This window comes from Theropithecus gelada, chromosome 16, assembly GCF_003255815.1.
Source record: "Theropithecus gelada isolate Dixy chromosome 16, Tgel_1.0, whole genome shotgun sequence".
Classification (NCBI taxonomy): Eukaryota; Metazoa; Chordata; class Mammalia; order Primates; family Cercopithecidae; genus Theropithecus; species Theropithecus gelada.
The window spans coordinates 58,562,386-58,590,065 of NC_037684.1; the positions used below are offsets into that span (position 1 = coordinate 58,562,386).

Sequence of the window (27,680 nt, forward strand, 5' to 3'; positions counted from 1 at the left end):
TGTGGTGGCACATGCCTGTAATCTCAGCTACTTCGGAGGCTGAAGCAGGAGAATCGCTTGAACCTGGGAGGCAGAGGTTGCAGTGAGCCAGGATTGCATCACTGCACTCCAGCCTGAGTGACAGAGCAAGACTACGTCTCAAAAAACGCTATAGGTTATAGGCCACACAAGTAGCTTATAGCAAGTTAGGATCAGAGCCTAGGTGGGCGTAGTGGTGCACACCAGTAGTCTCAGCTACTGGGAAGGCTTGAGCTCAGGAGTTCAAGTCCAGCCTGGGCAACATAATGAGACCCTATCTCTAAAAAAAAAAAAAAAAAAAAAAAAAAAAGAGATCAGAGCCAACATCTGACACCTTAATGCTCAGGCATTCCAAGGCCAATCAACTGAGTAAGGAGAAATTATACATTTAAAATGTACACAACAAATAGTCACACGAAAAGATGTTCGACATCACTAGTCATTAGGAAAAATGTGAAATCAAAACCACAGTGCAACACTACTTCACACTAATACACCGATTAGGATGGCTGTTATTAAAAAACAAAAGTGTTGTGAGAATGTGAAGAAACTGGAACTCTTGTGCACTGTTGGTGAGGATGTAAAATGGCACAGCCGCTGTGGAAAATGTATGATGATTCTTCAAAAAATTAAACGTAGATGACCGGGTACAGTGGCTCGCGCCTTAAATCCCAGCACTTCGGGAGGCTTAGGTGGGTGGATCACTGGAGCTCAGGAGTTTGAGACCAGCCTGGGCAACATGGTGAAATCCCATCTCTACCAAAAATGCAAAAACTTAGCTGGGTGTGCTGGTGCACGCCTGCCGTCCCAGCTACTCGGGAGGCTGAGGTGGGAGGATCATTTGAGTCCAGGAGGTCGAGGTTACAGTGAGCTGAGAGTGCGCCACTGCTCTCCAGCCTGGGCAAAAGAGTGAGACCCCATCTCAAAAAATGAAACAAAATAAAATAAAATAACACAAAATAAAATAATTAAACAAAGAGTGACCATAGGATTCAGCAATTCTACTTTCTACTTCTGGGTATACACCCAAAAGAACTGAAAGCAGGATCTCAAAGAGATATTTGTACATTTGTGTTCACTGTCGCATTATTCACGACAGCCAAAAAGTGGAAGCAACCCAAGTGTCCATTAAGAGGTGAATGGACACACGAAGGGTGGCAGATACACGCAGATGACAGAGTACTAGTCAGCATTAAAAAGAAATGAAATTCTGCCACGCGCTACGGCATAGATAAACCGTGAAATCATTATGCCAAGTGAAATAAGCCAATCACAAAAGGACAAATTTTATGATTCCATTTATATGAGGTTCACAGAGCAGTCAAATTTATGGAGAAAAGCTGGGCGCTGTGGCTCATACCTGTAATGCTCACACTTTGGGAGGCCACAGCGGGCGGATCACTAGAGGCCAGGAGCTCAAGACCAACTTGGACAACATGCCAAAACTCTGTCTCTACTAAAAATACAAAAATTAGCCAGGTGTGGTGGCAGGCGCCTGTAATCCCAGCTACTCAGGAGGTTGAGGCAGGAAAATTGTTTGAACCCGGAAAGCTGAGGTTGCAGTGAGCTGAGATGGCACCACTGCTCTCCAACCTGGGTGGTGGAGTAAGACTCTGTCTCAAAAAAAAAAAAAAAAAAAAATTCATAGAGAAAGTAAGTAGAATGATGATTGCCGGGGCTGGGGGGAGGGAGGAATGGAGACTTATCATTTTATGGGTACAGTGTTTGAGTTGGTGAAGATGAAAAAGCTCTAGAGATGGTTGGTGGTGACGGCTGCACAACAGTTTGAATGTACTTAATGCCGTAGTACTTCAAAAACTGGTAAAAACAGCTGGGCAAAGTGGGTCACGCCTAAAATCCCAGCACTTTGGGAGGCCGAGGAGAGTGGATCACTTGAAGTTAGGAGTTCGAGACCAGCCTGGCCAACATGGTGAAACCCCGTCTCTACAAAAAATAAAAAATTAGCCAGGCGTGGTGGCGCATGCCTGTAATCCCAGCTACTTGGGAGGCTGAAGCAGGAGAATCACTTGAACCCAGGAGGCAGAGGTTGCAGTGAACAGAGATCACACCACTACACTCCAGCCTGGGTGACAGAGCAAGATTCTGTCTCAAAAAAAGAAAGAAAAAAAAAAACAGTTAAAATGGTAAATTTTATCTTATGTATATTTTATCACAATTAAAAAAAAATAGAATGAGCATTACTTTAAGAGTAAGACTAACCTCTCTTCCTAACTCCTCACCCTCCTGCCTCTTCTGGAATTTGACATTTTGCAGCTTCTGGTATTGACAACACAAGGAAGAACAGGTAAAAGCTACCAGTGAACCAAGGGCTGTCCCATGACCCCCATACACCTGGAGCAAAAAGTAACCTAGGCAGGGCTTGTAGGCACTCCCTGACATTGTGGTCTCACTGGCAAGGCCAAATATTGTCCTCAGCTCTGTCTGTGTGAGATATGCAGGTAAAGAAAGAAACAACAAAAGACTCCTTCAGTTGTCTTTTTATGGGTTGGGCCCTCCAAGAAAGAGAGCTGGCTCTTAGTCCTAGGAGGCTAAAACTTGCCTTATATCAAAATGCAAGTCAGTGGCAAAGCACCAATTCCAACATTTCAGTTCTAAGTCCACAGGACTTGAACGTTCCCACTGGGAGGATCCTGCTCATGTTTTGTAATCCTAAAAGGCAGAACTGCCTGTTCGTTCATGTTCAGTTTAGCAGGAGGGCTAGAAAGGAGACAGGTTAGATTCTGGAAGAGTGTCTTCTTCTGCCAACTGCATCCAGTCTAGAGCAGGGGTCCCAGCCCCCGGGACTGTGGACCGTGGTACCAGTCCATAGCTTGTTAGGAACTGGGCCACACAGCAGGAAGAGAGTGGTGGAAGGAAGCAGGACTGCCTGAGCTCCACCTCCTGTCAAGTCAGCAGCGGCATCAGATTCTCACAGGAGCGAAGCGCGAACCCTATTGAGAACCACACGTGCAAGGAATCTAGCCTGCATGCTCCTTATGAGAATCTAACTAATGCTGGATGATAGGAAGTGGAACAGTTTCATCCTGAAACCACCCACTGCTAACCCTATCTGTGGAAAAACTGTCTTCAACAAAACCAGTCCCTGGTGCCAAAAAGGTTGGGGACCACCAGTCTAGAGTACCAAGGGCCCAAGACCAATGTGTTGAACAGATGCTGTTGGCGCTGTCTACTGTGTTCATCAACATCCCCAAAGAACACAGCTACGCCCCATGTAATCAGGGGCCGCTCACCTCTAGGTGGTTATATCCCCCGGCCCTCGAGGTTATGGAGGTGATCAGATTCAACTCTGATGGCCATCTTGAGATGTTCTTCCTATTACACTTTATATTGCTGTTCCCAGAAGTGAGGCAAAGGCAAATCACAAAAGATCTCTGCCTATACAAAGTATAAGACAAGTTTTTAAAAATCACAAATGAGTATTGGTCAAATTAGGACACTTCATAGTGACATCTTACACCGAGGCTGTGAAATACCCTTTCCCCCAACTCTCAAATCCAGATCTCACTTGAGTGTGATGGATTTAAAAAAAAAACACACAAGAAAAAAAACCACGTAACCCAGCTGTGACACTTCCTTCCACCTCTACCTGTACATCTGTTTCCTACGGCGTGCTGCTGCCTCAAGTAAGATGGGTGAGGCTTCTGTAGATGCTGGGGAACAAGATGGAACAAAAATGCTTCACACCTGGCTCCCAAATTACAGGAACGCTGGACCGAGGCCAACATAAGCTGGCACAGCACCAGCTGAAATGGACATCAATTAAGAAGCCTGTCATTTTTCAAGACTACAGGGTCTTTTTTCACTCCACAATCTGCACTGCTCCACAAACCAGCCACAGCACCACTCGCAGGGTTTTCCAGATGGGATCATTTCCCTGAGATTCCACATTTGCAGATTTATTGCAGAACTTTTTAACCCATCCCTCCATTTTTAAAGCCTGAAATATTATTCCACATTACAGTTTTATATTCAATTGAATTTATTTGTCTATAGTAAAATCTGTACCTTCATGAACAGAAAAAGAAAGTTTTAAGCCTGCCTACAAGTTGCTGCTTTGCTTACAAAAAGACATGCAAGTAACTGAGATCCGTGAAGGCTCAGAAGTTCTTCTCTGAACACATTGCTCCAACTGGGGTCAGAGGTCAGATAGCCTTGACCAGGCTCCACTGTCCTGGTGACATGGACAGATCTCCAGCACTAAGGCAGGCCTCCTCCGACCATCACACGCAGTGTCAGTGATCCATGTCACATGCATACAAGAAAAAGAAACTCTACTAATGTCTAGTCAGTGGCAAATGCTGTTTAAGAAAAACACTTAACAGGGATCAGCAATTAAAAAGTGACAAGATTCCACACAGTATCTTCTCCTGACTTTTATCCAATGGGGCAGGACATCTTCCCTACACCTACGTGGCTGCCCAGTGGAAAGAATTCCACGCAACACGAAAGAGACCCATGGTGAGTATGTTCTGAGAACTGAATTCCATTGCCTCGGGGGCCTGTCTGCTGCTGCCAATTTGCTTCTCATGGCAGAACACTGTGTGTCAGAGCCCTGACTAGGCTCTGCCGATGCTTGTTTGGAAGAGTCCAGCTGGAGATGAAAGGAGTTCTTCAAAGCAGTGACTCCTTGGAGGCTATCACTTTAGAACTGGGGAATGATTACTTATCAAAAAACTACTTCACTCTGGAATAGACTATGGGCAAGAAGCTGGCCTGACCTCTCGGGTATTCTGTTGGAGTCAGCCTAAGCTGGAGAGGCCTTGATGGGTTTGGAGCGATGGCAGGAAGTGAGGAACCCAGTTGAAGGTAAGAGCCCAGAAGCTACATCATAGGCGGGGACAGGAGAAAGAACTGAAAAAAGCTTCAGAAATATGTCTGGACAACTCAGTTTGGCCCACCCCTCATATCCCTCTTTTACTTTAAATAAACAGCTTCAAAAGGGGTGGCCCTCACATCTTTCTGCTGACTAAGGTCTCAATTTCCTTATCTTCCTCTACTAAGAGAGCCTGAAACCTTCAGCATTTAATCAGTCAAAACTTAGTCTCTGAAGTGAAAGGACAAGCCACAGACTGAGAGAAAATATCTGCAATGTATTTGTATCTGACAAACGATTTGCATCCTACGTATATAAAGACCTCTCAAGACTCAGTAAGAAAATAATCCAATTTAACAATAGGCAAAAGATGTGAATAGACGCTTCACCAAAGAAGATACACAGATGACAAATAAACATATGAAAAGATGCTCAACATCATTAGCCATCAGAGAAATGTGAATTAAAGTCACAAGGTACCTATTACAATTATTTAAAAAAACAAACAAACTGACAGGATCAAGTGCTGATAAGGATGCCAGAACAACAGGAACTGCTCATGCAGTATGGTACAGCCACTTTGTAAAAAACAGTTTGGCAGTTCCTAGCAAAGTTAAACACTCTCTTATATAGACCATCCGTTCCATTCCTAAGTATTTATCCAAGAGAAATGAAAACTTAAGTTCATTGAAGAAACGTAAAGACTGATGCACGAATGTTTACAGCTGTTCTATCCATGACCACCAAAAACTACAAATAGCCCAAATGTTCAACTGGCGAATGGATAAACAAATCATAGTGTATGTACACAATGGAATACTACTCTGCAACAAAAAAGGACGTATGATTGATAGAGGCAACAACATGCATGAATCTCAAATGCATTATGCTATGTGAAAAGAGGCCAAACTCAAAAGTTCTATATCAAGCTTGTCCAACCCGTGGCCCATGTGGCCCAACACAAATTTATAAGCTTTCTTAAAATATTATGAGATGTTTTTTGAGGTTTTTTTTTTTTTAGCTTATCAGCTATCGTTAGTGTTAGTGTAGTTTATGTGTGGCCCAAGACAATCCTTCTTCTAATGTGGTCCAGGGAAGCCAAAAGATTGGACACCCATGCTCTATGTACTGTATGATTTTATTTATATGTCATTCTGGAAAAAGCTAAGTTATAGAGACAGAAAACATCAGAGGTTGTCAGCGACTGGGGATGGGAAGGGAGCTGGTTGCATGAGGGAATTTTTGGGGGTGTTGAAAATGCTCTATATCTTAATTGTAGTGATGGCTACATGAAAGTATGTGTTTCTCAAAACAGTACAACAAAGAGTGAATTTTAACTTATGCAAACCCACCAATCTTGGTTGCTGAAAGCCTCTGTGGGAAAGGGGTAAACTGGTGGAACACTACTCCATGTGGTGACTGGGGATACCTGGGGATGCAGACATCTAGAGTGTGATGGGGCTGAGACAGAGCCCACTCTCACCTTGCAATCAGAGACAACAGTATAAGACAGACATAGATTTATGTTGGAATAAAAGGAATTTTATGCCCTTTGTCCTTCAACTTTTTCCTTGTTGTAGAGACAATACAACCTTCTTTAGAGATTAAAAAGGTACAAAATCTCAGCCTGATTTTCCTCCTTCCTTTACCTGTCCTGTTTCATTTAGGCAGAGGTCTTGGTTTCTCCAAAGAGCAAAGTATATATTCAACCTGAAATCAGAGGCCTAGACTAACTAGATGCCTGCTGGCCAGAAGGGGTTAATGTGCATAGAACTTAGTAAAAATGAATGCTGAAACTATTTTTAATAATAAACATCTGCCAACCTCTAATTAAAAATTACAGGGACACCATGGTGGCTGTAATCACAGCACTTTGGGAGGCCAAGATGGGTGAACTGCTTGAGCTCAGGACTTCAAGACCAGCGTGGGCAACATGGTGAAATCCCATCTCTACAAAAAAAAAATACAAAAATTAGCTGGGTGTGGTGGCGTGTACCTGTGGTCCCAGCTACTCAGAAGCTGAGGTGGGAGGATCCCTTGAGCCCAGAAGGTTGAGGCGACAGTGAGCCACTACACTCCAGCATTGGCAACAAAACAAGATGTTGTCTGAAAAAAAACAAAGTATACTCTGAGAAAAAAAAAAAATTTTTTTTTTTTGAGATGGAGTCTCGTTCCATCACCCAGGCTGGATTGCACTGGTGTGATCTCGGCTCACTGCAACCTCCACCTTCCTGGTTCAAGTGATTTTCCTCCCTCAGCACCCCGAGCAGCTGGGATTACTGGAACTACAGGTGTGCGCCACTGTGCCCGGCTAATTTTTGTATTTTTAGTAGAGACAGGGTTTCACCATGTTGGCCAGGCTGGTCTCAAACTCCTGACCTCAGGTGATCTGTCCGCCGCAGCCTCCCAAAGTGCTGGGATTACAGGCGTGAGCCACAGCACCTGAACCAAGAAATCTCTGTCATGTTTTCAGTGGGTAAGGGAAAAAATGTATCGATGTGAAAATAAAGTTTCTCTTCATGTCATTAACAATAAAATGATGAGGACAGCCACCTCCAAAGATACAGCAGATTAAAGGAAAAGGAAGCCTCTCATAATGAGGTTACATGACCACAGGGAGCAAGTAGGTTCCATGGAAAAAGATGTTTGTTACAGCAGTACCCAGAAAGCTACGAAAGCAGTGAGCTTGAAGAACAGAACATATCCCACTCCTGCCATAGTGTCTGAGCTTCACGCCTCTGCTTCACCACTTAGTCCTTCTAGTACTTCTTGGGTGCTTCGAGAGGAAGGAAATGGTAGAGAGACGCAGCTCTTACCTTCAAAGGGCACAAGCATGTAAGCATATGCACACATACAAATGCAGAGAAAAGGCCTTTTCATTTAAATGGAGGAAGCTGCCATGTCTACCTCTATAAGCAAAAGTATTAATCATCCACCGTCTGGTTTTAATCCACACGCTCCTGATCCCGCATTTGAATGTATTGTTATCAGGGGAAGGAGCATTTCTGCTCAATCTTATTCACCAGCCAAAAACCTGAAAATGTGAAAACCACATTGGTAGAGTACCTTCTTAGGGACCCAGAAAACTGAGCTGAGCTGCTCTTTTATTGTTTTCTTTACCTTTTTTTAAAAAAATGATGAACAAATGTCAATTTCAGGGGCACTGAGATTAGAAAGAGCTCAGGCCGGGTGCTGTGGTTCATGCCTGCAATCCCAGCACTTCGGGAAGCTGAGGTGGGCAGATCATTTGAGGTTAGGAGTTTGAGACCATCCTGGGCAACATAATGAAACTCTGTCACTACTAAAAATACAAACAAATTAGCTGGGTGTGGTCAGTGGGTGCCTGTAAACCCAGCTACTCCGGAGGCTGAGGCAGGAGAGTCGCCTGAACCCGGGAGGTGGAGGATGAAGTGAGCTGAGATTGCACCACTGCACTCCACTCTGGGTGACAGAAAGACTCCCTCTTAAAAAAAAATAAGTAAGAGCTCAAATTATAGGTCCTTCTATCTTGGAGTTACACAATCCTCATGGAAATTAGCACCTTTTCTTCTGTATTTCCCAAAGGGATCCAACCACACACAACCTGACTGACATCAGCCTGTCAGATGCAAAACTGGGCACCCAGGTGCATCCCTTAATGAGCATTTACAAATGAAACGGCAAGCCCAAACAGCAAGCCTTTCCCTCCTCTCTTTTTTTTTTTTTTTTTTTTTTTTTGAGACAGGGTCTTGCTGTGTCACCCAGGCTAGAATGGAGTGGCACGATTACCGCTCACTGTAACCTCGACCTTTCACGCTCAAGCAATCCTCCCACCTCAGCCTCCAAGCAGCTGCGACTACAAGCATGCACCACTATGCCTGGATAATTTTTTTTTTTTTTTAATTTTTTTATTTTTTGAGACGGAGTCTCGCTCTGTCGCCCAGACTGGGGTGCAGTGGCCGGATCTCAGCTCACTGCAAGCTCTGCCTCCTGGGTTTACGCCATTCTCCTGCCTCAGCCTCCCGAGTAGCTGGGACTACAGGCGCCCGCCACCTCGCCTGGCTAGTTTTTTTTTTTTTGTATTTTTTAGTAGAGACGGGGTTTCACCGTGTTAGCCAGGATGGTCTCGATCTCCTGACCTCGTGATCTGCCCGTCTCGGCCTCCCAAAGTGCTGGGATTACAGGCTTCAGCCACCGTGCCCGGCCAATTTTTATTTTTTTTGTGGTGACAAAGCCTCACTATGTTGCCCAGGTTAGTCTCGAACTTCTGGGCTCAAGCGATCCTCCCGCTTTAGCTTCCCAAAGTGCTGGGATTACAGGCGTGGTGTCACCAGGTGGGTCTCCATTCTTCTAGTTCATGCTTTGCTAACAGTAAGAGGAAGGTTTAAAAAAGTGTGTATGCATCTAAGCACGTTTCTTCCACTGCTTGTGCTGGAGACCCTCCCCCTCCGAAGGCTTAACCTAAAAAGGGTCCCAAAGCCCCTACGTGGGCTGAAGTACCTTCTTCAAAGCCATTAGTCACCAACCTTGCAGTCTTACTCCAGACTGCTCAAGGGGCCACCCATGACACAAAAACTCTGGCAAGATTAGGGGCCAGCAAGAGCAGAAGAAACCGCAATATGCCTGAGACTCCCAGGAGAACAATGACTAGTGCTGGTAGGGAACAGACTGACAGACAAAGCAGACAGACTCTAACCAGGCCTCACACTGTTTTCGATGCAACACAAATGTTTTCCATTAAAAGTTCCCTGTCCCACAAACACTCATACATGCAGCTATGAAATCCACATACTTAACTTCTGCTTTTCTGGCACACTGACCCAACTACCTCTCCTGTTTCTCTGGAAGAGAGCAAAGATGAGGATAAACAGATTTTGGTACCCCTATCACAAAGGTGAGTGGAAGAGAATCACAATCAAAAGCATGCTTACTAAGTACCCCAACATGAGTGTGCCTGAGCAAGCCAAAGGGAAGAAGGCAGAAAGCAAGGACTTTCCTTTGCCAAAACCAATCCTGTCTAGTTTTGGATCTTCCTATTTGGCTCTTACGCTTTCAGCTTAAAGTCAGGCTTTATTTTGTAGTAAAGTCTGCAAATGATCTTCATCAGGAGGTGTTGGTCACCAGTAAAAGCAAAACAGGCAAAAACCTCAGACTCATTACAAAGTCTGTAAAATTCTAGTAGTAAGAAATCAGGGAATGCTGGCTGATTTGTAACCTGTATTTCAAATGCTTAGAGCCAGCTGAGTATTGTACTGGCGACAAGAAGCTGAACTAGAAATCCCTAAACCATCAGCAAGCTCTCCTCCCACCACCAGTAGAACCGGGCCCAGGTGCATTTCTAACCAAAGTCACAGAAGTGGGACACATAAATGTTTGAGTAATTCCTTAAACGAAAGAAATCACAAATAAGAATTCAAGGGAGTAATAAAAAGGAGTGAACATTGAAAAGAAGGGAAGAAGTTAATTTTTTAAATGGCATGTGAGAAATAAAAAGGAAATCCCCTATTCAGGCAGCTCTGGAGTTCCCTAATTGCACAAGAGCTAAGGACACCCCCCGCCGAACATGTATGCGTTGTTAAGCAATTGCTCAACCTACACCCATTGTGCAATTTCAACCTTCCAAAGTTTTTTGCTGCACATATGCAAACCACGTTTTCCTCTGCATTCTAGAATTAACAACAGTTTATCATTCTTCTCTTCACTTTAGAGAGGGGTGTATGCGTGAGCCAAAAAAAAAAAAAAAAAAAGTATTGCTAGATAAGCATTCACTACAAATGAGGTTTTATATTATTTCATCTGGTTATTTCTGAGTTTACTGGTAGTTAAGAAACACTTGAATTCACTCTTAGGCAGCTAAAGTTTCATTTTTCCTGCCACCGACAATAATGATATCACGAAAAATAGCCTATGAAAACATCAAACCTTCAAAAGCCTTTGTCCTAAATGATAGCAATTCTGGAATATTTGAAGCAGTTAAAAGTAGAAGTCCCTACTGTGTAGTTAAAATTCCACTGGAAGGCCAAGTGCCATGGCTCATGCCTGTAATTCCAGCACTTTGGGAGGCTAAGGCAGGTAGATCGTGGAGATCAGGAGTTGAGACCAGTCTGGGTAACATGTCGAAACCATGGCTCTACAAAAACTACAAAAATTAGCCAGGTGTGGTGGCGTGCACCTGTAGTCCCAGTTACTTGGGAGGCTCAGGTGGAAGGATCCCTTGGGCAATAGAGCAAGACCCTGTCTCACAAAAAGAAAAAAAAAAGTCTGCTGTTCAAGACTACGTTTTAAAAAAAAAAAAAAGGCAAACCAGTCACAGACCATGAGAAATATTCACAGGATGTATATCCAACAAGTATTTGTGCCCAGAATATGGACTCTTATAACTCAGCAAGAAAACACCCCAATGTTTAAAAATGGCCAACAGATTAGAATATTTCCCAAATGAGGATATAAGAATTGTCAGTAAACTCATAAAAAGATGCTCATCATTACTCAGGAAAATGACTACTAAAACTATGGCCAGGGACAGTGGCTCATGCCTGTAATCCCAGCACTTTGGGAGGCTGAGGTGGGTGGATCATTTGAGGTCAGAAGTTGGAGACCAGTCTGGCGAACGTGGTGAAACCCTGTCTCTGCTAAAAATACGAAAGAAATTAGCTGGATGTGGTGGCACACTACAGCTGTAATCCCAGCTACTTGAGAGGCTGAGGTAGGATAACTGCTGTAACCCAGAAGACAGAGGCTGCAGTGAGCTGAGATCGCACCACTGCACTCCAGCATTGGTGACAGTAAGACTGTCTCAAAAAACAAACAAACAAAAAACCCTTGAAAACATAAAACCGAAATGAGATACTACTTCACGCTTACTAGCACAGCTAAAACTATAAAGACTAGAAATACCAAGTGTTGGCAAGAATGTGAAGCAACTAGAACTAGAACGCTCATACATTGCTAGTGGGAGCATAAAAGGGTGCAATCACGTCAGAAAAGTTTGGCAGCTTCTTTTAAAGTTACGTATATACTTATATGACTAAGCAATTCTACTCCTGGATATTTATCCAAGAGAAATGAAAACATACGACCACAAAAAGACCTGTACATAAATGTTCACAGCATCTTTTTCATAACCCCTCCAAAATAAAAAGAGCCAAAATATCTATCAACAAGTGAATGGATAAACTGTGATATATCCATATAATGGAATATTACTCATCAATAAACGACTGAAAAAATATAATGCACAATATGGGTGAAACTCAGACGTTATGCTGAGTGACAAAACAAAGACATAAGTATATACTATATGATTCTATGTATATGAAATTTTATAACAGGCAAATCTAATCTATAGAGAATAATTACATCAGTAGTTGCCTGGGGCAGGGAGTAGGACGGGGGATAGAGGCACTCGGGAACATTGTGTGAAGGAGGAAATATTCTATAACTTGATTGAGGTGGCCCTTACACAGAATATATACACATTCTATATCCTGACATGGGTATATATACACCCATATTCAAACGTATACATTTCATTGTATGTAAATACACATTAGTAAAAGTTGATTTATAAAAGTAAAGGTATTAACTATAAATTTATTTTCATTTTAATTCTTTTGAGACAGAGTCTCACTCTGTTGCCCGGGCTGGAGTGTAGTGGTGCAATCTTGGCTCACTGCAGCCTCCACCTCCCGGGTTCAAGTGGTTCTTGTGCCTCAGCCTCCCGAGTAGCTGGGATTACAGGGTGCACCACCACACCTGGCTAATTTTTGTATTTTTAGTAGAGACAGGGTCTCACCATGTTGCCAGAGCTAGTCTCGAACACCTGACCTCTGGTAATCTGCCTGCCTCAGCCTCCCAAAGTGCTGGGATTACAGGTGTGAGCCACCACACCTGGTCTTAAATTGTTTTGAATATCTAAAATTATGGGCTGGGTGCAGTGGCTCATGCCTATAATCTCAGCATCTCAGCACTTTAGGAAGCCGAGGCAGGAGGATCACCTAAGCCCAGGAGTTCAAGGCCAGCCCAGGCAACATAGTGGGACCCCGTTTCCACAAAAAATTGAAAAATTAGCCAGGTGTGATGGCGTGCGCCTATAGTCCCCAGCTACTCAAGGGACTGAGGTGGGAGGATTGTTTGAGCCCAGGAAGTCGAGGCTGCAGTGAGCCATGATCGTATCACTGCCCTCCATCTTGGGCAACAGGGCAAGACCCTGTCTCAAAAACATAAATAAAATAAAAGTAAATACAATTATGAAGTAAAAATATATATTCTTTTACATATATGAGATTATATTAGTAAAGAAAACTAAAAAGAGAAAGTACCCAGGCTGAAGTTTAAATCAATATTTACATTCTTCTAACCAATTTGAATTTTATATTTATTATAATTTATTATATTATTATATTAAATTTATATAATTTTATATTTATTAAGACTTGAGACAAAGGTTGTAGGTATGTATGTAGGTAGTTAGGAAGGCTAGGCAGGCAGGCATGCTCACATAACTGATCCTCGTTTTTTTTTCTGAGATAGAGTTTTGCTCTGGTTGCCCAGGCTGGAGCGCAGTGGTGTGATCTCAGCTCACCAAGGCAACCTCTGCCTCCTGGATTTAAGCAATTCTGCCTCAGCCTCACGAGTAGCTGGGATTACAGGCATGCGCCACCAAGCCCGGCTATTTTGTACTTTTAGTAGAGATAGGGTTTCATCATGCTGGCCAGGCTGATCTCGAACTCCCGACCTCGGGGTGATCTGCCTGCCTTGGCCTCCCAAAGTGTTGGGATCACAGGCATGAGCCGCCACGCCCAGCCTTTTTTTTTGAGACAGAATCTCACACTGTCACCCGGGCTGGAGTGCAGTGGCGTGATCTCGGCTCACTAGTCTTCAGGTTTTTATATACCAGTCATCATCATCAGTCAGTGTTCATTTATAAGCAATCTTGCCTCCAAAGTTTGGAGTCTCTGGTCCTTAGATGTTGCACTGCCACTACTCTCATATTTTTGCCCTTGAACACACCTCCTAAATGATGTAGATAAGACTACGTATCTTTAGTACCACTCAGAGCACTCTGAAGTCTCAAGGATTTGTCTTAAAAAAAAAAAAAAATCATATTCTCACTTCAAAGACTCAAATTCTAGACTTTGAATCCAGGGCATTCCAAGATTTGAAGAATATTCAATCCAGAGGGAAAGATGTGGTAAATTCGGTCTGAGCATTCTATTCCACTCATATGAACTTTTCCTTCTTTGTTTATCCTCGGGAACTATTCTAAGTCGCTTTAGATATCTATGAAATGATAGAGAGGGAGGTCTAAGAAGGAGAAACTATCTCAAAGGGTAAGAACAAAAGACTTACGTGTAAGGCTGCCTGAGATGGCATCGTTTACAAAACAGATAAGTCATTAACTTCCTATAAAATGTCTAATGATTAAGGACTAAACAAATATTATAATATATTCATACAATATTGTGCAGCTCTTAAATTCATGTTATAGGTAAACATGGAAATATATACTTACTGCTAAGTAAACAAAGTATATTACAAAACAAGACATACAGTTTGATTCTATTTCAGTTAAAAAGCAAAAATCGGCCAGGCATGCTGGCTCACGCCTGTAATCCCAGCACTTTGGGAGGCCGAGGCGGTTGGATCACGAGGTCAGGAGATTGAGACCATCCTGGTTAACATGGTGAAACCCCGTCTCTACTAAAAACACAAAAAAATTAGCCAGGCATTGGTGGCAGGCACCTATAGTCCCAGCTACTCGGGAGGCTGAGGCAGGAGAATGGTGCAAACCCAGGAGGCAGAGCTTGCAGTGAGCCCAGATTGCGCCACTGCACTCCAGCCTGGGCAACAGAGTGAGACTCAGTTTCAAAAAAGAAAACCAAAAAAAAAAAAAAAGAGAAAGGCAAAAATCAGTGCTGGACATGGTGGTTTGCACCTGCAATCCCAGTTATTCAGGAAACTGAGGCGGGAGTATTGCTTGAAGCCAGGAGTTCAAGACCAGCTTGGAGAACACAGCTGAGATCCCGTCTCTAATAAATAAACAAATAAGCAAAAAATTTCACTTATATCCAGTCATCCATCTACCTATCATCCATCCTTCTAGGTTGGAACATATGGAGCAACATGGAACAAGAAACAGTAGTTATCTCTGGGTAGCGGATCAAGAAAATCTTTTCTTTTCCATATTGCTAATCATGATTTTCTCTCTCTCTCTCTTTTTTTTTTTTTTTGAGAAAGGGTCTCCCTTTGTGGTCCAGGCTGGAGTGCAGTGGTGTAATCTAGGCTCAGTACAACCTCTGCCTCCTTGGCTCAAGTGATCCTCCCACCTCAGCCTCTCAAGTAGCTGGGACTACAGATGCACACCACCACACCTGACTGATTTTTTTATTTTTTAGAGACAAGGTCTCATTATATTGCCCAGGCTGGTCTTAAACTCCTGGGCTCAAGTGATCCTCCTACCTCAGCCTCCCAAAGTACTGGGATTACAGGTGTGAACCAACATGCCTGGCTGCTAACACTGATTTTTTAAAAAATATTTCTAAGTGAACATTTATTTTATAATACAAAGATTATTTTATTTACTTTTTAGACAGGGTCTTGCTCTGTCACTCAGGCTGGAATGCAGTTGTATGATCACAGCTCACAACCTTGACCTCCTGGGCTCAAGTGATCCACCCACCTCAACCTCTCAAGTAGCTAGGACCACAGGCGTAAGCCACCAAGCCCAGCTGATTTTTTAAATTTTTAGTAGAGATGCTGTGTTGCCCAGGCTGATCTTGAACTCCTGGACTCAAGTGATCCTTCCACCTTGGCCTCCCAAAGTGCTGTGATTACAGGTGTTAGCCTCCGTGCCAGGCACCAAACCTTCATTTTGTTTGATTCTGGTATGTAGATATGGGATTGATTTTTGTACAATGACTTTATATCCAGCAACTTTGCTACATTTACTTATTATTAGAATAATTCTAATAATTTATCCTTTTTGGGGATTTTCTAAATGTATCATGTTATTATCTACAAATAAAAACAGCTTTATTTTTTCCCTTCCAAGAGTCTTATTAATACTTCATTTTTTTTTTTTTCATGTCTTACTGTACTGACTAGGCCCAACACAGACTGAATGGAAATGGTAACTCATTGCCCTTATCTTATTCTGTTTCTTGAGCTGCTTGCTTGGTGGTTATGCAGTTGCTTACTCTGTGAGAAGACTGAGGCGGGCAGATCACTTGAGGTCAGGAGTTTGAGACCAGCCTGGCCAACAGGGTGAAACCCCATCTCTACTAAAAATACAAAAATTAACTGGGTGTGGTGGCAGGTGCTTGTGGTCCCAGCTACTCAAGAAGCTGAGGCAGGAGAATCGCTTGAACCCAGGAGACAGAGGTTGCAGTGAGCCAAGATCACACTAATCACACTACTGCACTCCAGTCTGGGTGACAGAGAAAAACTCCGTCTCAGAAAACGACGACAACATGACAGGGTGAAACCCTACTGTACTAAAAGTACAAAAATACAAAAACTTAGCCAGAGCCGGGCACAGTGGCTCACACCTGTAATCCCAGCACTTTGGGAGGCTGAGGTGGAGGTGGGTGAATCACTTGAGGTCAGGAGTTCAAGACCAGCCTGGCCAACATGGTGAAACCCCATCTCTACTAAAAATACAAAAATTAGCCGGGCGTGGTGGCAGGTGCTTGTACTCCCAGCTACTCAAGAGGCTGAGGCAGGAGAATCGCTTAAACCCGGGAGATGGAGGTTGCAGTGAGCCGAGATCACGCTACTGCACTCCAGCCTGGGAGACAGAGCAAAACTCTGTCTCAGAAAACAACAACGACAATGACAACAACAACAAAACTTAGCTGGCCGTGGTGGCATGCACTTGTAATCCCAGCTATTAGGGAGCCTGAGGCAGGATCATCACTCGAACCCAGGAGGCAGAGGTTGCAGTGTGCTGAGATCATGCCACTGCACTCCAGCCTGAGTGACAGAGGAAGAGAGTGAGACTTCCCATCTCAAAGAAAAACAAACAAACAAACAAAAATCCCAGCCGGGCGCAGTGGCTCATGCCTGTAATCCCAGCACTTTGGGAGGCTGAGGTGGGTGGATCACCTGAGGTCAGGAGTTTGAGATCAGCCTGGCTAACATGGCAAAACCCCATCTCTACTAAAAACACAAAAATTAGCCGGGCGTGAAGACACGTGCCTGTAGTCCCAGCAACTCTGGAGGCTGAGGCAGGAGAATCACTTGAACCCGGGAGGCAGAGGTTGCAGTGAGCCAAGACTGAGCCACTGCACTCCAGCCTGGATGACAGAGCGAAACTCTATCTCAAAAAAAGAAAACAAAAACAAAAACACCTTAATGACATCTGCAAAAGTCTTTTTGTCACATAAGGTAACACGTAGCAGGTTTCAGAGAGAGAAGACACAAACCTCTTTGGGAAGGGGAGTTACTTTGCCTACCACAAAGGGTGAGGACAGCTCACGAGGCAGACGCAGACCACCACTTGGAAGCTTTCTCACTGCTATAAATCAGTACCACTCGCAATGATACAGCAGTTCAGAGAGGTCTAAGGCAAATTCCCACACTAAACGGAAAGTGGCCCAATGACAGAATTTCTTCTTCACATGGTAGGCCAAAGCTCCAAGAAGGTGACAGGACGTTGCAATATCATTTATATGAAAGAGACTGGAAAAAAACCCTGAAAACTAGACATGAGCAACTAGCTCTGATATAGTAGCTCCACTGTATACAGAACAGAAAACGTAGAAAATAAATTCATTTATCGACATGGCACACCACTTGGTCCCCTTCCCACTCCCTTGAGGTTAATGACTTGCTATACGGGTTATTCTTTATCCAAAATGCCTGGGACCACAAGTGTTTCAGATTTTGGAATATTTGCATTTTATACTTACTGGTCGAGCATCCCTAATTGGAAAATCTGAAATCAAGCTTTGGATTTTAGAGTCTTTTGTATTTCAGATTTTTGGACTAGGGATATTCAATGTGTACAAACTCTATACTTGAGCGAGGGCTTTCAACTATTACCTGTGGGCACACTCTGGGAGGCCAAGGAGGGAGGGTCGCTTGAGCTCAGGAGTTTGAGACCAGCCTGGGCAACACAGTGAGGCCTTGTCTCTAATAAAAAAGTAAAAACAATTAGCCAGGGGAGGTGACGGGCGCCTGTAGTCCCAGCTACTCAGGAGGCAGGAGGGTCGCTTGAACCCAGGAGGTCGAGACTGCAACGAGCTACGATCACACCACTGCATTCCATCCTGGGTGACAGACTGAGACCTTGTCTCAAAAACAGAAAGAAACAAAATGGCCAGGCGCGGTGGCTCACGCCTGTAATCCCAGCACTTTGGGAGGCCCAGGCGGGCGGATCACGAGGTCAGGAGATCAAGATCATCCCGGCTAACACAGTGAAACCCCATCCCTACTAAAAACACAAAAAATTAGCCGGGCGAGGTGGTGGGTGCCTGTAGTCTCAGCTACTCGGGAGGCTGAGGCAGGAGAATGGTGTGAATCCGGGAGGTGGAGCTTGCAGTGAGCCGAGACTGCGCCACTGCACTCCAGTCTGGGCCACAGAGTGAGACTCCGTCTCAAAAAAAAAAAAAAACCAAAAATTAACTGGGCGTGGGGGCGGGCGCCTGTAGTCCCAGCTACTCGGGAGGCTGAGGTAGGAGAATCACTTAAACCTGTTAGGTGGAGGATGCAGTGAGCCGGGGTCATGCTACTGCACTACAGCTTGGGAGACAGAGTCAGACTCCACCTCCAAGAAAAAAAAAATACTGTAGACAAAGAAGGTATCCAGTGAGAATCTACCTAATCTGTTTGAAGCAAGTATCTTTCTTTGTTCAAACAAATGTAAGTGACAAGCATCAAGCTGTAGAAACTAAAGCTGAGGTCCAGGAAAACAATCTGTCCCTCAGGCTGGAGTATGGTGGCACAATCACAGCTCACTGCAGCCTAGACTGCCAGGACTGAAGCAATTCTTCCACCTCAGCCTCCTGATTAGCCGGAACTACAGGTGTAATATCATCAACCCTGGCTAATTTTTATATTTTCTGTAGGGACAAGTTTTTGCCATGTTTCCCAGGCTGGTCTCAAACTCCTAGGCTCAAGTGATCTGTCTGCCTTGGCTTCCCAAAGTGCTGGGATGACAGGCATGGGCCACTGCTCCTGACCTTCAACCGAATTCTTCAAATTATAGACTCTGTGAAGTATGTTAAAAGAAGAATGAAAAAGCAAAGACAGATATAACGGGACTGAGGCTGGGCATGGTGGCTCATGCCGGTAATCCCAGCACTCTGGGAGGCTGAGGCTGGCAGATCACCTTGAGGTCAGGAGTTTGAGACCAACCTGGCCAACACGGCAAAACCCCGTCTCTACTAAAAACACAAAAAAATTAGCCATGTGTGGCAGCACACGCCCCTGTAATCCCAGCTATTCGGGGGGCTGAGGCAAGAGAATCACTTGAACCTGGGAGGCGGAGGGGGTGCAGTAAGCCGAGATCGCACCACTGTATTCCAGCCTGGGTGACAGAGTGGGACTCCGTCTCAAAAAAAAAAAAAAAGATATAAAGGGACTGACTGACTAAAAGACAGGCAAAAAATAAAGGTTGTCAGATACAATGTAAGAGAACAAATAATGCAACAGCAGACTTAAAACCTGAACTAGAAGTAGTAAAGAGTAGAATCAATGCTATAAAAATACATAAAGAGGACAAACTTGAGAAACCTTCCCAGAATGCAGAAGAAAAGCAAAAACTGATCAAAGTGATGACAGAAAAAGTGACATATAGGACAAAGAATGGAGATCTAACACAACAGTAGAGCAGAAATTACTGAAGAAAAGAATGGAACAAAGAGAGTATTTGCACTCAGAGGCATATAAGGTGAAAACTTTTCTGGTTCAAAGACACAATGATAACATTAATGCCAAATCAGTGCTCTTGAAGCAATGCCTTCACTTGGATACTACCAGCTCAACAAAACTCAAGAACTCCTCAAAATCACTGATGCTGCCATTCACATCTTCACACATGGCACAGACTCTCTCTCAAACTAGGAAGACAGTTGCCTTACGTGTCTGGGTCTCCCAGGCGGTGTTGGCAATACGTGTTTAGTAAATATCTGCAGAATAAGCATCAAGGCAGGACCAAACATGAGACTAATCTCGACCAGTAATAAAACTGCTCACACTGCTGCCACAGACGAGCACCTGAGATATGTTTTACGTTTCCTAGTAATGAACCCTAGAAGCTGGAGGAAATGTTTGTATTTTTCAAATTTCTTTTTTATTTTTTTCAGATGGGGTCTCGTTCTGAGACCCGGGCTGGAGTGCAGTGGCACAATCATAATGAGCCTCGAACCCTTGCACTTAAAAAATTCTCCCGCCCCAGGCTCCTGAATAGCTGGGCCTACAGGTGCTTGCCACCACACCTGGCTATTTTTAAACTTGTTTATTTAAACTTGTTTAAAACAGGGCCTCACTATGTCACCCAGGTTGGTTTAGAGATCCTGGCCTCAGGTGCTCCTCCCACTTTGGCCTTCCAGAATATTGGGATTACTGGTGTGAGCCACCATGCCTGGCCCTTTTGCAGATTTTTCTTTTTTTTTTAAATTTTTATTTATATATTTTTTGAGACAGAGTCTCGCTCTGTCACCCAGGCTGGAGTGCAGTGGCACAATCTCAGCTCACTGCAACTCCGCCTCCCAGGCTCAAGCAATTCTCATGCCTCCGCCTCCCGAGTAGCTGGGATTACAGGTGCCCACCACCATGCCTGGCTAATTTAGTAGAGACGGGGTTTCACTGTGTTGGCCAGGCTGGTCTCAAACTCCTAGCGTCAAGTGATCCGCCCACCTCAGCCTCCCAAAGTGTTGGGATTACAGGCGTGAGCCACCACGCTAGGTCCCCTTTTGCAGATTTCTAAAAGGTCAAGAGTTCCTAAAGATTCCCTGACACATCCACGCTAATCTCCTAGGTTGGCCACGGAGATGAACCATATGAGCTTATCATCATTCTTTTCTCTTGAGCTTCAGTATCCTCTTTTACAAAATTTGAAGGGGGTGGCTCACGCCTACAATCCCACCACTTGAGGAGGCTGAGGCAGGAGGATCACTGGAGCCTAGGAGTTCGAGATCAATCAGCCTGGGCAAGATGGTGAGGTCCCGTCTCCAAAAAAAAAAAAAAGTTTTTTCTTTTTTTTTTTTTTAATTTTTTTTTTTTGAGATGGAGTCTTGCTCTGCCACCCAAGCTGGAGTGTAGTGGGATAAACTTGGCTCACTGCAACCTCCGCCTCCTAGGTTCAAGCAATTCTCCTGTCTCAGCCTCCCAAGTAGCTGGGATTACAGGGCCCACCACCACACCTGGCTAATTTTTGTATTTTTAGTAGAGACAGGGTTTCACAATGTTGGCCAGGCTGATCTCAAACTCCTGACCTCGTGCTCCACCTGCCTTGGCCTCCCAAAGTGCTGGGATTACAGGCGTGAGCACCACGCCTGGTCAAAACTTTTTTTTTTTTTTTTTTTAAATCAGCCAGGCATGGTGGCACATGCCGGTAGTCCCAGCTACTCAAAAAAAATTTAGCTCGTCATGGTGGTGCGCCTGTAATCCCAGTTACCTGGGAGCCTGAGGCAACAGAATTGCTTGAACCTGGGAGACAGAGGTCCCACCAGGGCGGGAGGACTGCTTGTGCGCAGGAATCTGAGGTGGCAGTGAGTTATGATAATGCCACTGACTCCAGCCTGGGTGACAAAGTAAGACCCATCTCTTAAAAAAAAAAAAGGGGGTAATAATACTTCCATGGCAGGCTTATTTAGAGAACTTAATGAAATACTGTACAGAAGTACCTAGCTCAGGGACTGATACATGATAGATACTCAGGAGACGTGATTTTCCCCTGCCGTGGACGGGGAACAATAAAGCAGAGTACCACTTTATATGATTATATTATGTGGCCAGGGAAGCTCTCTTTACCAAGGTGACAGAAGGGAGTGCGAGAGGCACACAGCCGAGTACAGCGTGTTCCCAGTTAAGAAAAGAGCAGCTGCGAAGACCCTTAGGCACGAGTGCTTGGTTTGTTTGAGGAACAACAAGGATGTCAGTGTGACTAGAGCACACTGGGTTGAAGGACAGCAGGAGGACCTGAGGTCAGAGAGCTTGGGAGTGGGATGGAGGTGGGGTTAGATCTAATGGAGGGCACTGTAGGCCACTGTTAAAACTTTGGCCTCTACTCTAAGTGATAAGAGCAATCATCAGAAGGTTTTGAACTAAAAAATGACACGATTTTACTGATATTTTAAAAACAGACTGAAGAGTAGAAGGGGTAAGGAACCAGAGCAACCAGTCAGAAGGCATTTCAGCGAACTGAACCGGGGTGCAGTGGGAAGAGAGAATTGTACCTGTATGTGTTTTGAAGGTAAAGAAGACATTAACTGCCAGTGGATTAGATATGGAAGTGTGAGAAAGAAGTGCCAAGAATAACCCCAAGCATTTTGACATGAGCAGCCCAAAAATCAAAGCTGCCATTTACCAAGATGGGAAAGGGTAAAGGAAGACCAGGATGGTGGGTAGCGGGTGGGGCAGGATTCAGGAGTTTGGATTTGGACATGTCAGATTTGACATACCTGTTTCACAGTCCCTGAAGTGGAGACCTACCTTAGTCTCACCGAGCCGCAACTGCCGCCTAGGTAGCCTGTGGATCACTACATAGGCTGAGGGCTGGTGTGCTGGCTGTGTGCTCTCCTCGAGCCAGAACACATACGTGGTATCTGACACTAGAGCTAGGAGAGCTGATGTAGATGGGGCGTGGGAAGAGTCTGAAGCTGGTTAGTACTCTTCTACTCGGCACCTGTCCCACACTAAAAGACAGCTTCAATAGCCAACTCCCAAAAGCATCCTCTGGAATCAAGACCACCTTGTGATCACAAAAGAAGAGTATGAGGATCCTCCGGCCCAAGCCACATCATCCAGCCTCTCTTCTAACTGAACATCTCCCACACGTACAAAACAACTTGTTAGCTGTCCGCAGCCTCACGTACTACAAATCCCCATTATCTGCCCATTCTGAGACTAGAATAGCAGAATTTCACTCTAAGTTTTTGTTGGAAAGGCATAAAATAAGTATTCCTCTTGGGAAAGAAGGGTTCTCTGATTCCCAAGATATAGTAGCCATTAAATGCATCCAAAGAGTATGAGTTTTTGATATATCAATGTCCAGAACCTTAATCTACTTACAGCAATTTAACCAAAGGGAATATATGCTCAAATTCTGCTACAAGAAACTGATTCACTGTTTATAACTGTAAAAAAATTGGGAACATTCTCTTGATTCAATAAAGCAAAGACGGGTTAAAGAAATCTTGGAATATAAAAGAATTCTGGGTAACTATAAAAAATGATTCCATATAAGAAGATATTAAAAACATGAGGAAAAAAGCAGATTACAAATAGTATATACAGCTGGGCATGTTAGCTCACACCTATAATCCTAGCACTCTGGGAGGCTGAGGCAGGTAAATCGCTTGAGCTCAGGAGTTAGAGACCAGCCTGGCAACATGGCGAAACCCCATCTCTATTCAAAAATACAAATATTAGCTAGGTATGGAGGTGGGTGCCTGCAGTCCTAGCTATGCGGGAGGCTGAGGTAGGAGGACTGCTTGAGCCTGGGAGGCGGAGGTTGCAGCGAGCTGAGATTGTGCCACCACACTCCAGCCTGGGCAACAGAGTGAGACCCTATCTAAAAAAAAAAAAAGAAAAACAAATAGTATATATTAATATTAATATAACCTCCAGTTTTACTGAAAAGAGTGTGTGTGTGTGTATACTAGAAATTAAATATGATTATATATGATCAGCAAAATAACAGTGCTCTTACTTCTGGGTAGAAAGAAGGATTACGGATAATTTTTCTTCTTTTTATTTGCGTGTGTTTTCCAAATTTCCTACGGTGAACAAATACTCTTTTATACTAAAAACAGTTTGTTTGTTTGTTTGTTTGTTTGTTTTTAGAGACAGGCTTCTCATGTTGCCTGGGATGGTCTCAAACTCCTGGGCTCAAGCGATCCTCCCGTCTCCGCCTCTCAAAGTGCTGGGATGAAAGGTGTGAGCCACTGCAACAGGCCAAGACTTTATATTCTATACAAAGCCTCTCATATTTGTGGTTCATGTTTGGAACTTTTACTTTTTTTTTTTTTTTTAACATCTCCCTATGTCCCTAGTATATACTTCATCTAGGTCAAAAGACTTTCTCCTGAGAAGACATTTGCGGAACCTCCCTGAAGGCCTGTCCCTCAAGGGACGTGATGCTCACTGCTCTGCAGAGAAGTCAGTCACAGGGTCTTCCTGCCTCCACACAGCACTTCGCTCCCGAGCTCGGTGGCTACTATGTCCCTAGCCTAGTAACTGTTATTACACGTGGGAAAGGTGAGGCCGACTGGACTGCCCTACTCTTTACCTGGCTGAAAACCCAACTGTTAAGCAGAGACTAAGAGCTCCACAGTCCCCATCAGCAACAGGGAATCGGCTTTGTTTTCTATAAACAGACAGGCAAGAAAAACGTTCAGGTTAAAACACAGTCCTCAGAGGAAGGAAAATAGAAACCAGGCAGCGGGGAATGCTTCATATTCCTACAAGTTTTTTTTCTAAGTGAACACATGGTGTCTGCTTCTCTCTAGTCACCTATTTATCACTCTCCTCCTTAGAGAAGGGAAAAAGCCCTGGCTGTTTTCCTAGTGCAGAGTTTTGTGGTGGGGCGGGGGGGGGGGAGGAAGGGGGGAGAAAGGAGGGTGCTTTGAGCATGATGCAAACCATTTGGAGCTGAGTGAGAGCACTGCCAACACAAGCTGCACTATTTAAACAAGTGAGGAAATGATCGTATATACAACATGCCAGCGAGCACACACACACACCAAAGGAAGTCGAGAGGGCTTTTTTTTTCAGGACACAGAGCTGGATGTCAGCGGCTAAAAGGTCGATATTTTCCCTTAACACCCTTCTCAATGACTTAATCATGTTCCATTTGCACAGAAAACTTCCCAAGAATAAAAAAGTCTGGAGAATTAAGAGGAGGGGCAAATGGGGAGGGATGTTTGACCTGGGGCTGACCTTATCCGAGGTTTTCTCCACGTAGCAGGGGTCCTGAGGGGCAGCCAGCAAGGGGACAAAGCCCGAGAGAAGCCGATCCTCTTCCAGGATAAGAAGGGTGAGGTCATCATCCGGGTCCTTGTACAGTGGCACCTCAGACTGATTCACTGCAGTCAGTATGTTACAGAAATCAGCCAGCGTCGACCACACATCCACAGCAACACTGTGAGAAATAAGGTAAGAAAAGAGCAGCTCTAAAGAGGAGCCAGTAAAAAAAAGAATTCTCAGTACTTGCGAGCAGGGAAGTACTTGCAGCAAATGTTGTCTAGGCTGGCATCTGCCAGGAAATCATACCCCAAATGGGAGGAAACAAAACTGTGCCCAAGGCAGCAATCTAAGGTATGTGTATGTGAAGCTACACAAAGTGGAAATTGATTAGGGGGAGTTTGTAATCCTCACCAGAGAGGAAAAAGAATTTAGAGAATCAGTTGCCTAATGCAGGGCCCTGTCATCTTTCCACACAGTGTGCCTGAGACGCTCACTCAAACACTCTAGACAGCCAGTGCCTGAGGCTGCTCCCAGAATTCCCCACTGCTGTCCAGCCAAGTATATGCCATACTGAGCACCAGCCTCTCCTCCCCCAGCCACAGCCATGGCGGGTGTAGTCACAATACAGCAAGAGTCATGCAGGTTTTCCTCCTACAATGCTTTAGAAAGCTCTTCCCTACACATAGGCAGGCAATCAGGCAATCAATCAATCAATCAATCAATCAATCAAACAAACAAAAACCTCATTCCTGGCCCATCAAGATCCTCACAGGAAGGTAAAGCCTCTTACACACTTCATTAGCGCTGTCTCAGCCATTCCATGCCTCTCCTTTCTCTCATGTGTGGAAGGTTAGATACAGGGTGACCAACCATTCTGGTTTGTGTGGGACTGTCCCGGTTTTAGCACTGAACATCCCCAGAAACCCCCCAGTCCTGGGCAAACTGGGACGGCTGGCTTAACTGTGTATCACCAGGTCCTGGTTGAACCTGAGAAGAAACCTTGAAACTGCGAAGTCTGGCTCTCCCTAATTAAAATTTCAGGGTAGAATTATAAAAAAAGAGGTTCATTTCTCTGTCACCATCACTTGTCAAAAATCGACTGTGGGCCAGAGTCCTGCTTTGGTGGGTGTTGAGGATCCATAAGGCTTTTTTTTTTTTTTTTTTTTTTTGCCTACCCAGGGATACTCCAAATTGTGGTAAAGACATAAGGCCAGCCAAGGCTACAGACGTGGCTTTCTTCTCCAGGGAAGCACCTAACTAGGAGTCTGGAACAGAGAGTGTCCTATGGATGCTGAGTTTTACTCTAAAAGAAGAGCGATCCATAGGAGAATTACAAAGACAAGCTTCACAATTAGATTCACGAGCTAGAGTGGCAAGAGGCAATATGTAAAAGAGAGCTGTACGAATCATCCTGGGCTGGGTGTGGTGGGCCACGCCTGTAATCCCAGTACTTTGGGAACATGGGAAGGGAGGATCACTTGAGGCCAGGAGTTCAAGACCAGACTGGGCAACACAGTGAGACCCTCTCACTAAAAAGAACCAAGAATCATCATCCTGGAATCTCCCCAGTGGAGTTACTCCTATGAGTCCTACTAGGGAGGGTCTCAGATCTAAGCAATGTGTTTCTCTTGGAGACTAAGAATCTTCGGGGGATGGCAGAAAAGAAAGCATTCGAGGCACATGCCACTGAAGGTGACAGTGGGGAAGAAAGTGGAGCAGAGGGATGGGAACTCCCTGACTGGCTCCAGGTGGAAGGAGGCTGCACTGGTTTATTTACTGTAATCATTGCACTAGGAAAAGGCAATGAAATGAAACATCTTGTTTTCAAGAGTGTCCTGGGAACCAGGCAGAACACAGCCCCATTAATCACACAACGGCACATAATCAACACACGTGTACTGCAGAAGTAACTCGCTTCACAGGCTTTACCCAGGAAAAAGAACATGTTTGGGAAGAATCACCGGAGGGACGAGTTTTCGAAAGCCTCTCTCAGCGCAGACACCGACAACCAGACTCATTCACAAAGCTCCATCTTTTGGCTCAGCCGGGTTTGGCTGTCAGAAATGTTTAAATATGGAAAAAAATAAACAGTTGCAACACGTTTCTGTGCAGAGATCTGCCTGAGCTCCTTTGTGATGTAATGGGAAACGCGGCATTCAGGCTACCAGCTGTAGAATAAACAGAACTTCGAGGGTTAAAAGGAACTGAACTTTCCACGACCCCATCTGCAGAGAAGAAAATAATAAGAGGAATGATGCACTGCCCCACAGCCCTGATAGTTTATCCTCCGGTCCCGGCTGCAGAGACAAGCACCGGATGTGATAGGCCTGCTCAGGGCCGCCTCCGAGGTTAGTGCTGCCCATGGGAGACGCACAGGGAGGCTCTTCCAGTTCCCCGCTTCCTCCCCCAGTGCCCTGCTGGCCACTTGAGCCCACTGCCTGAGTCTGATCCCACAGCACTGGTGAGCTTTGGCCAACAGGCACTGCTCGGCTGCAGAGCAGCAATTTGGAAAATAAACAGGAAAGACGACAGTGAGAAGGAAGAAGGTGAAAAGTCTCCCAGCTGAATTTTTGGCTTGGGGGCCCTGGTTGGTGCTGTGCAGGTCAAGGCTGCTGCAGGACATAGCTGGGGGTTGGGGGTGGTGTGGGCAGCAGCATCCCCAGCCAGAGAGAGGCGGCCGAAAATTACCCACGGCTGCCACAGTGGGAGGCCCCAC

At 44.7% G+C, this 27,680-nt stretch overlaps 1 protein-coding gene across 2 annotated transcripts in view; it reads right to left on the reverse strand.

Annotated features, from left to right (window-relative positions):
• SMG6 (SMG6, nonsense mediated mRNA decay factor) overlaps positions 1–27,680 on the reverse strand; it is a 243,643-nt gene that overhangs the window by 87,881 nt on the left and 128,082 nt on the right. For both annotated transcript variants that reach the window (XM_025362851.1, XM_025362852.1), the window contains one exon: positions 24,938–25,139. In XM_025362851.1, coding sequence (XP_025218636.1) covers positions 24,938–25,139 — 202 coding nt within the window. The remainder of the gene's footprint in view (positions 1–24,937; positions 25,140–27,680) is intronic.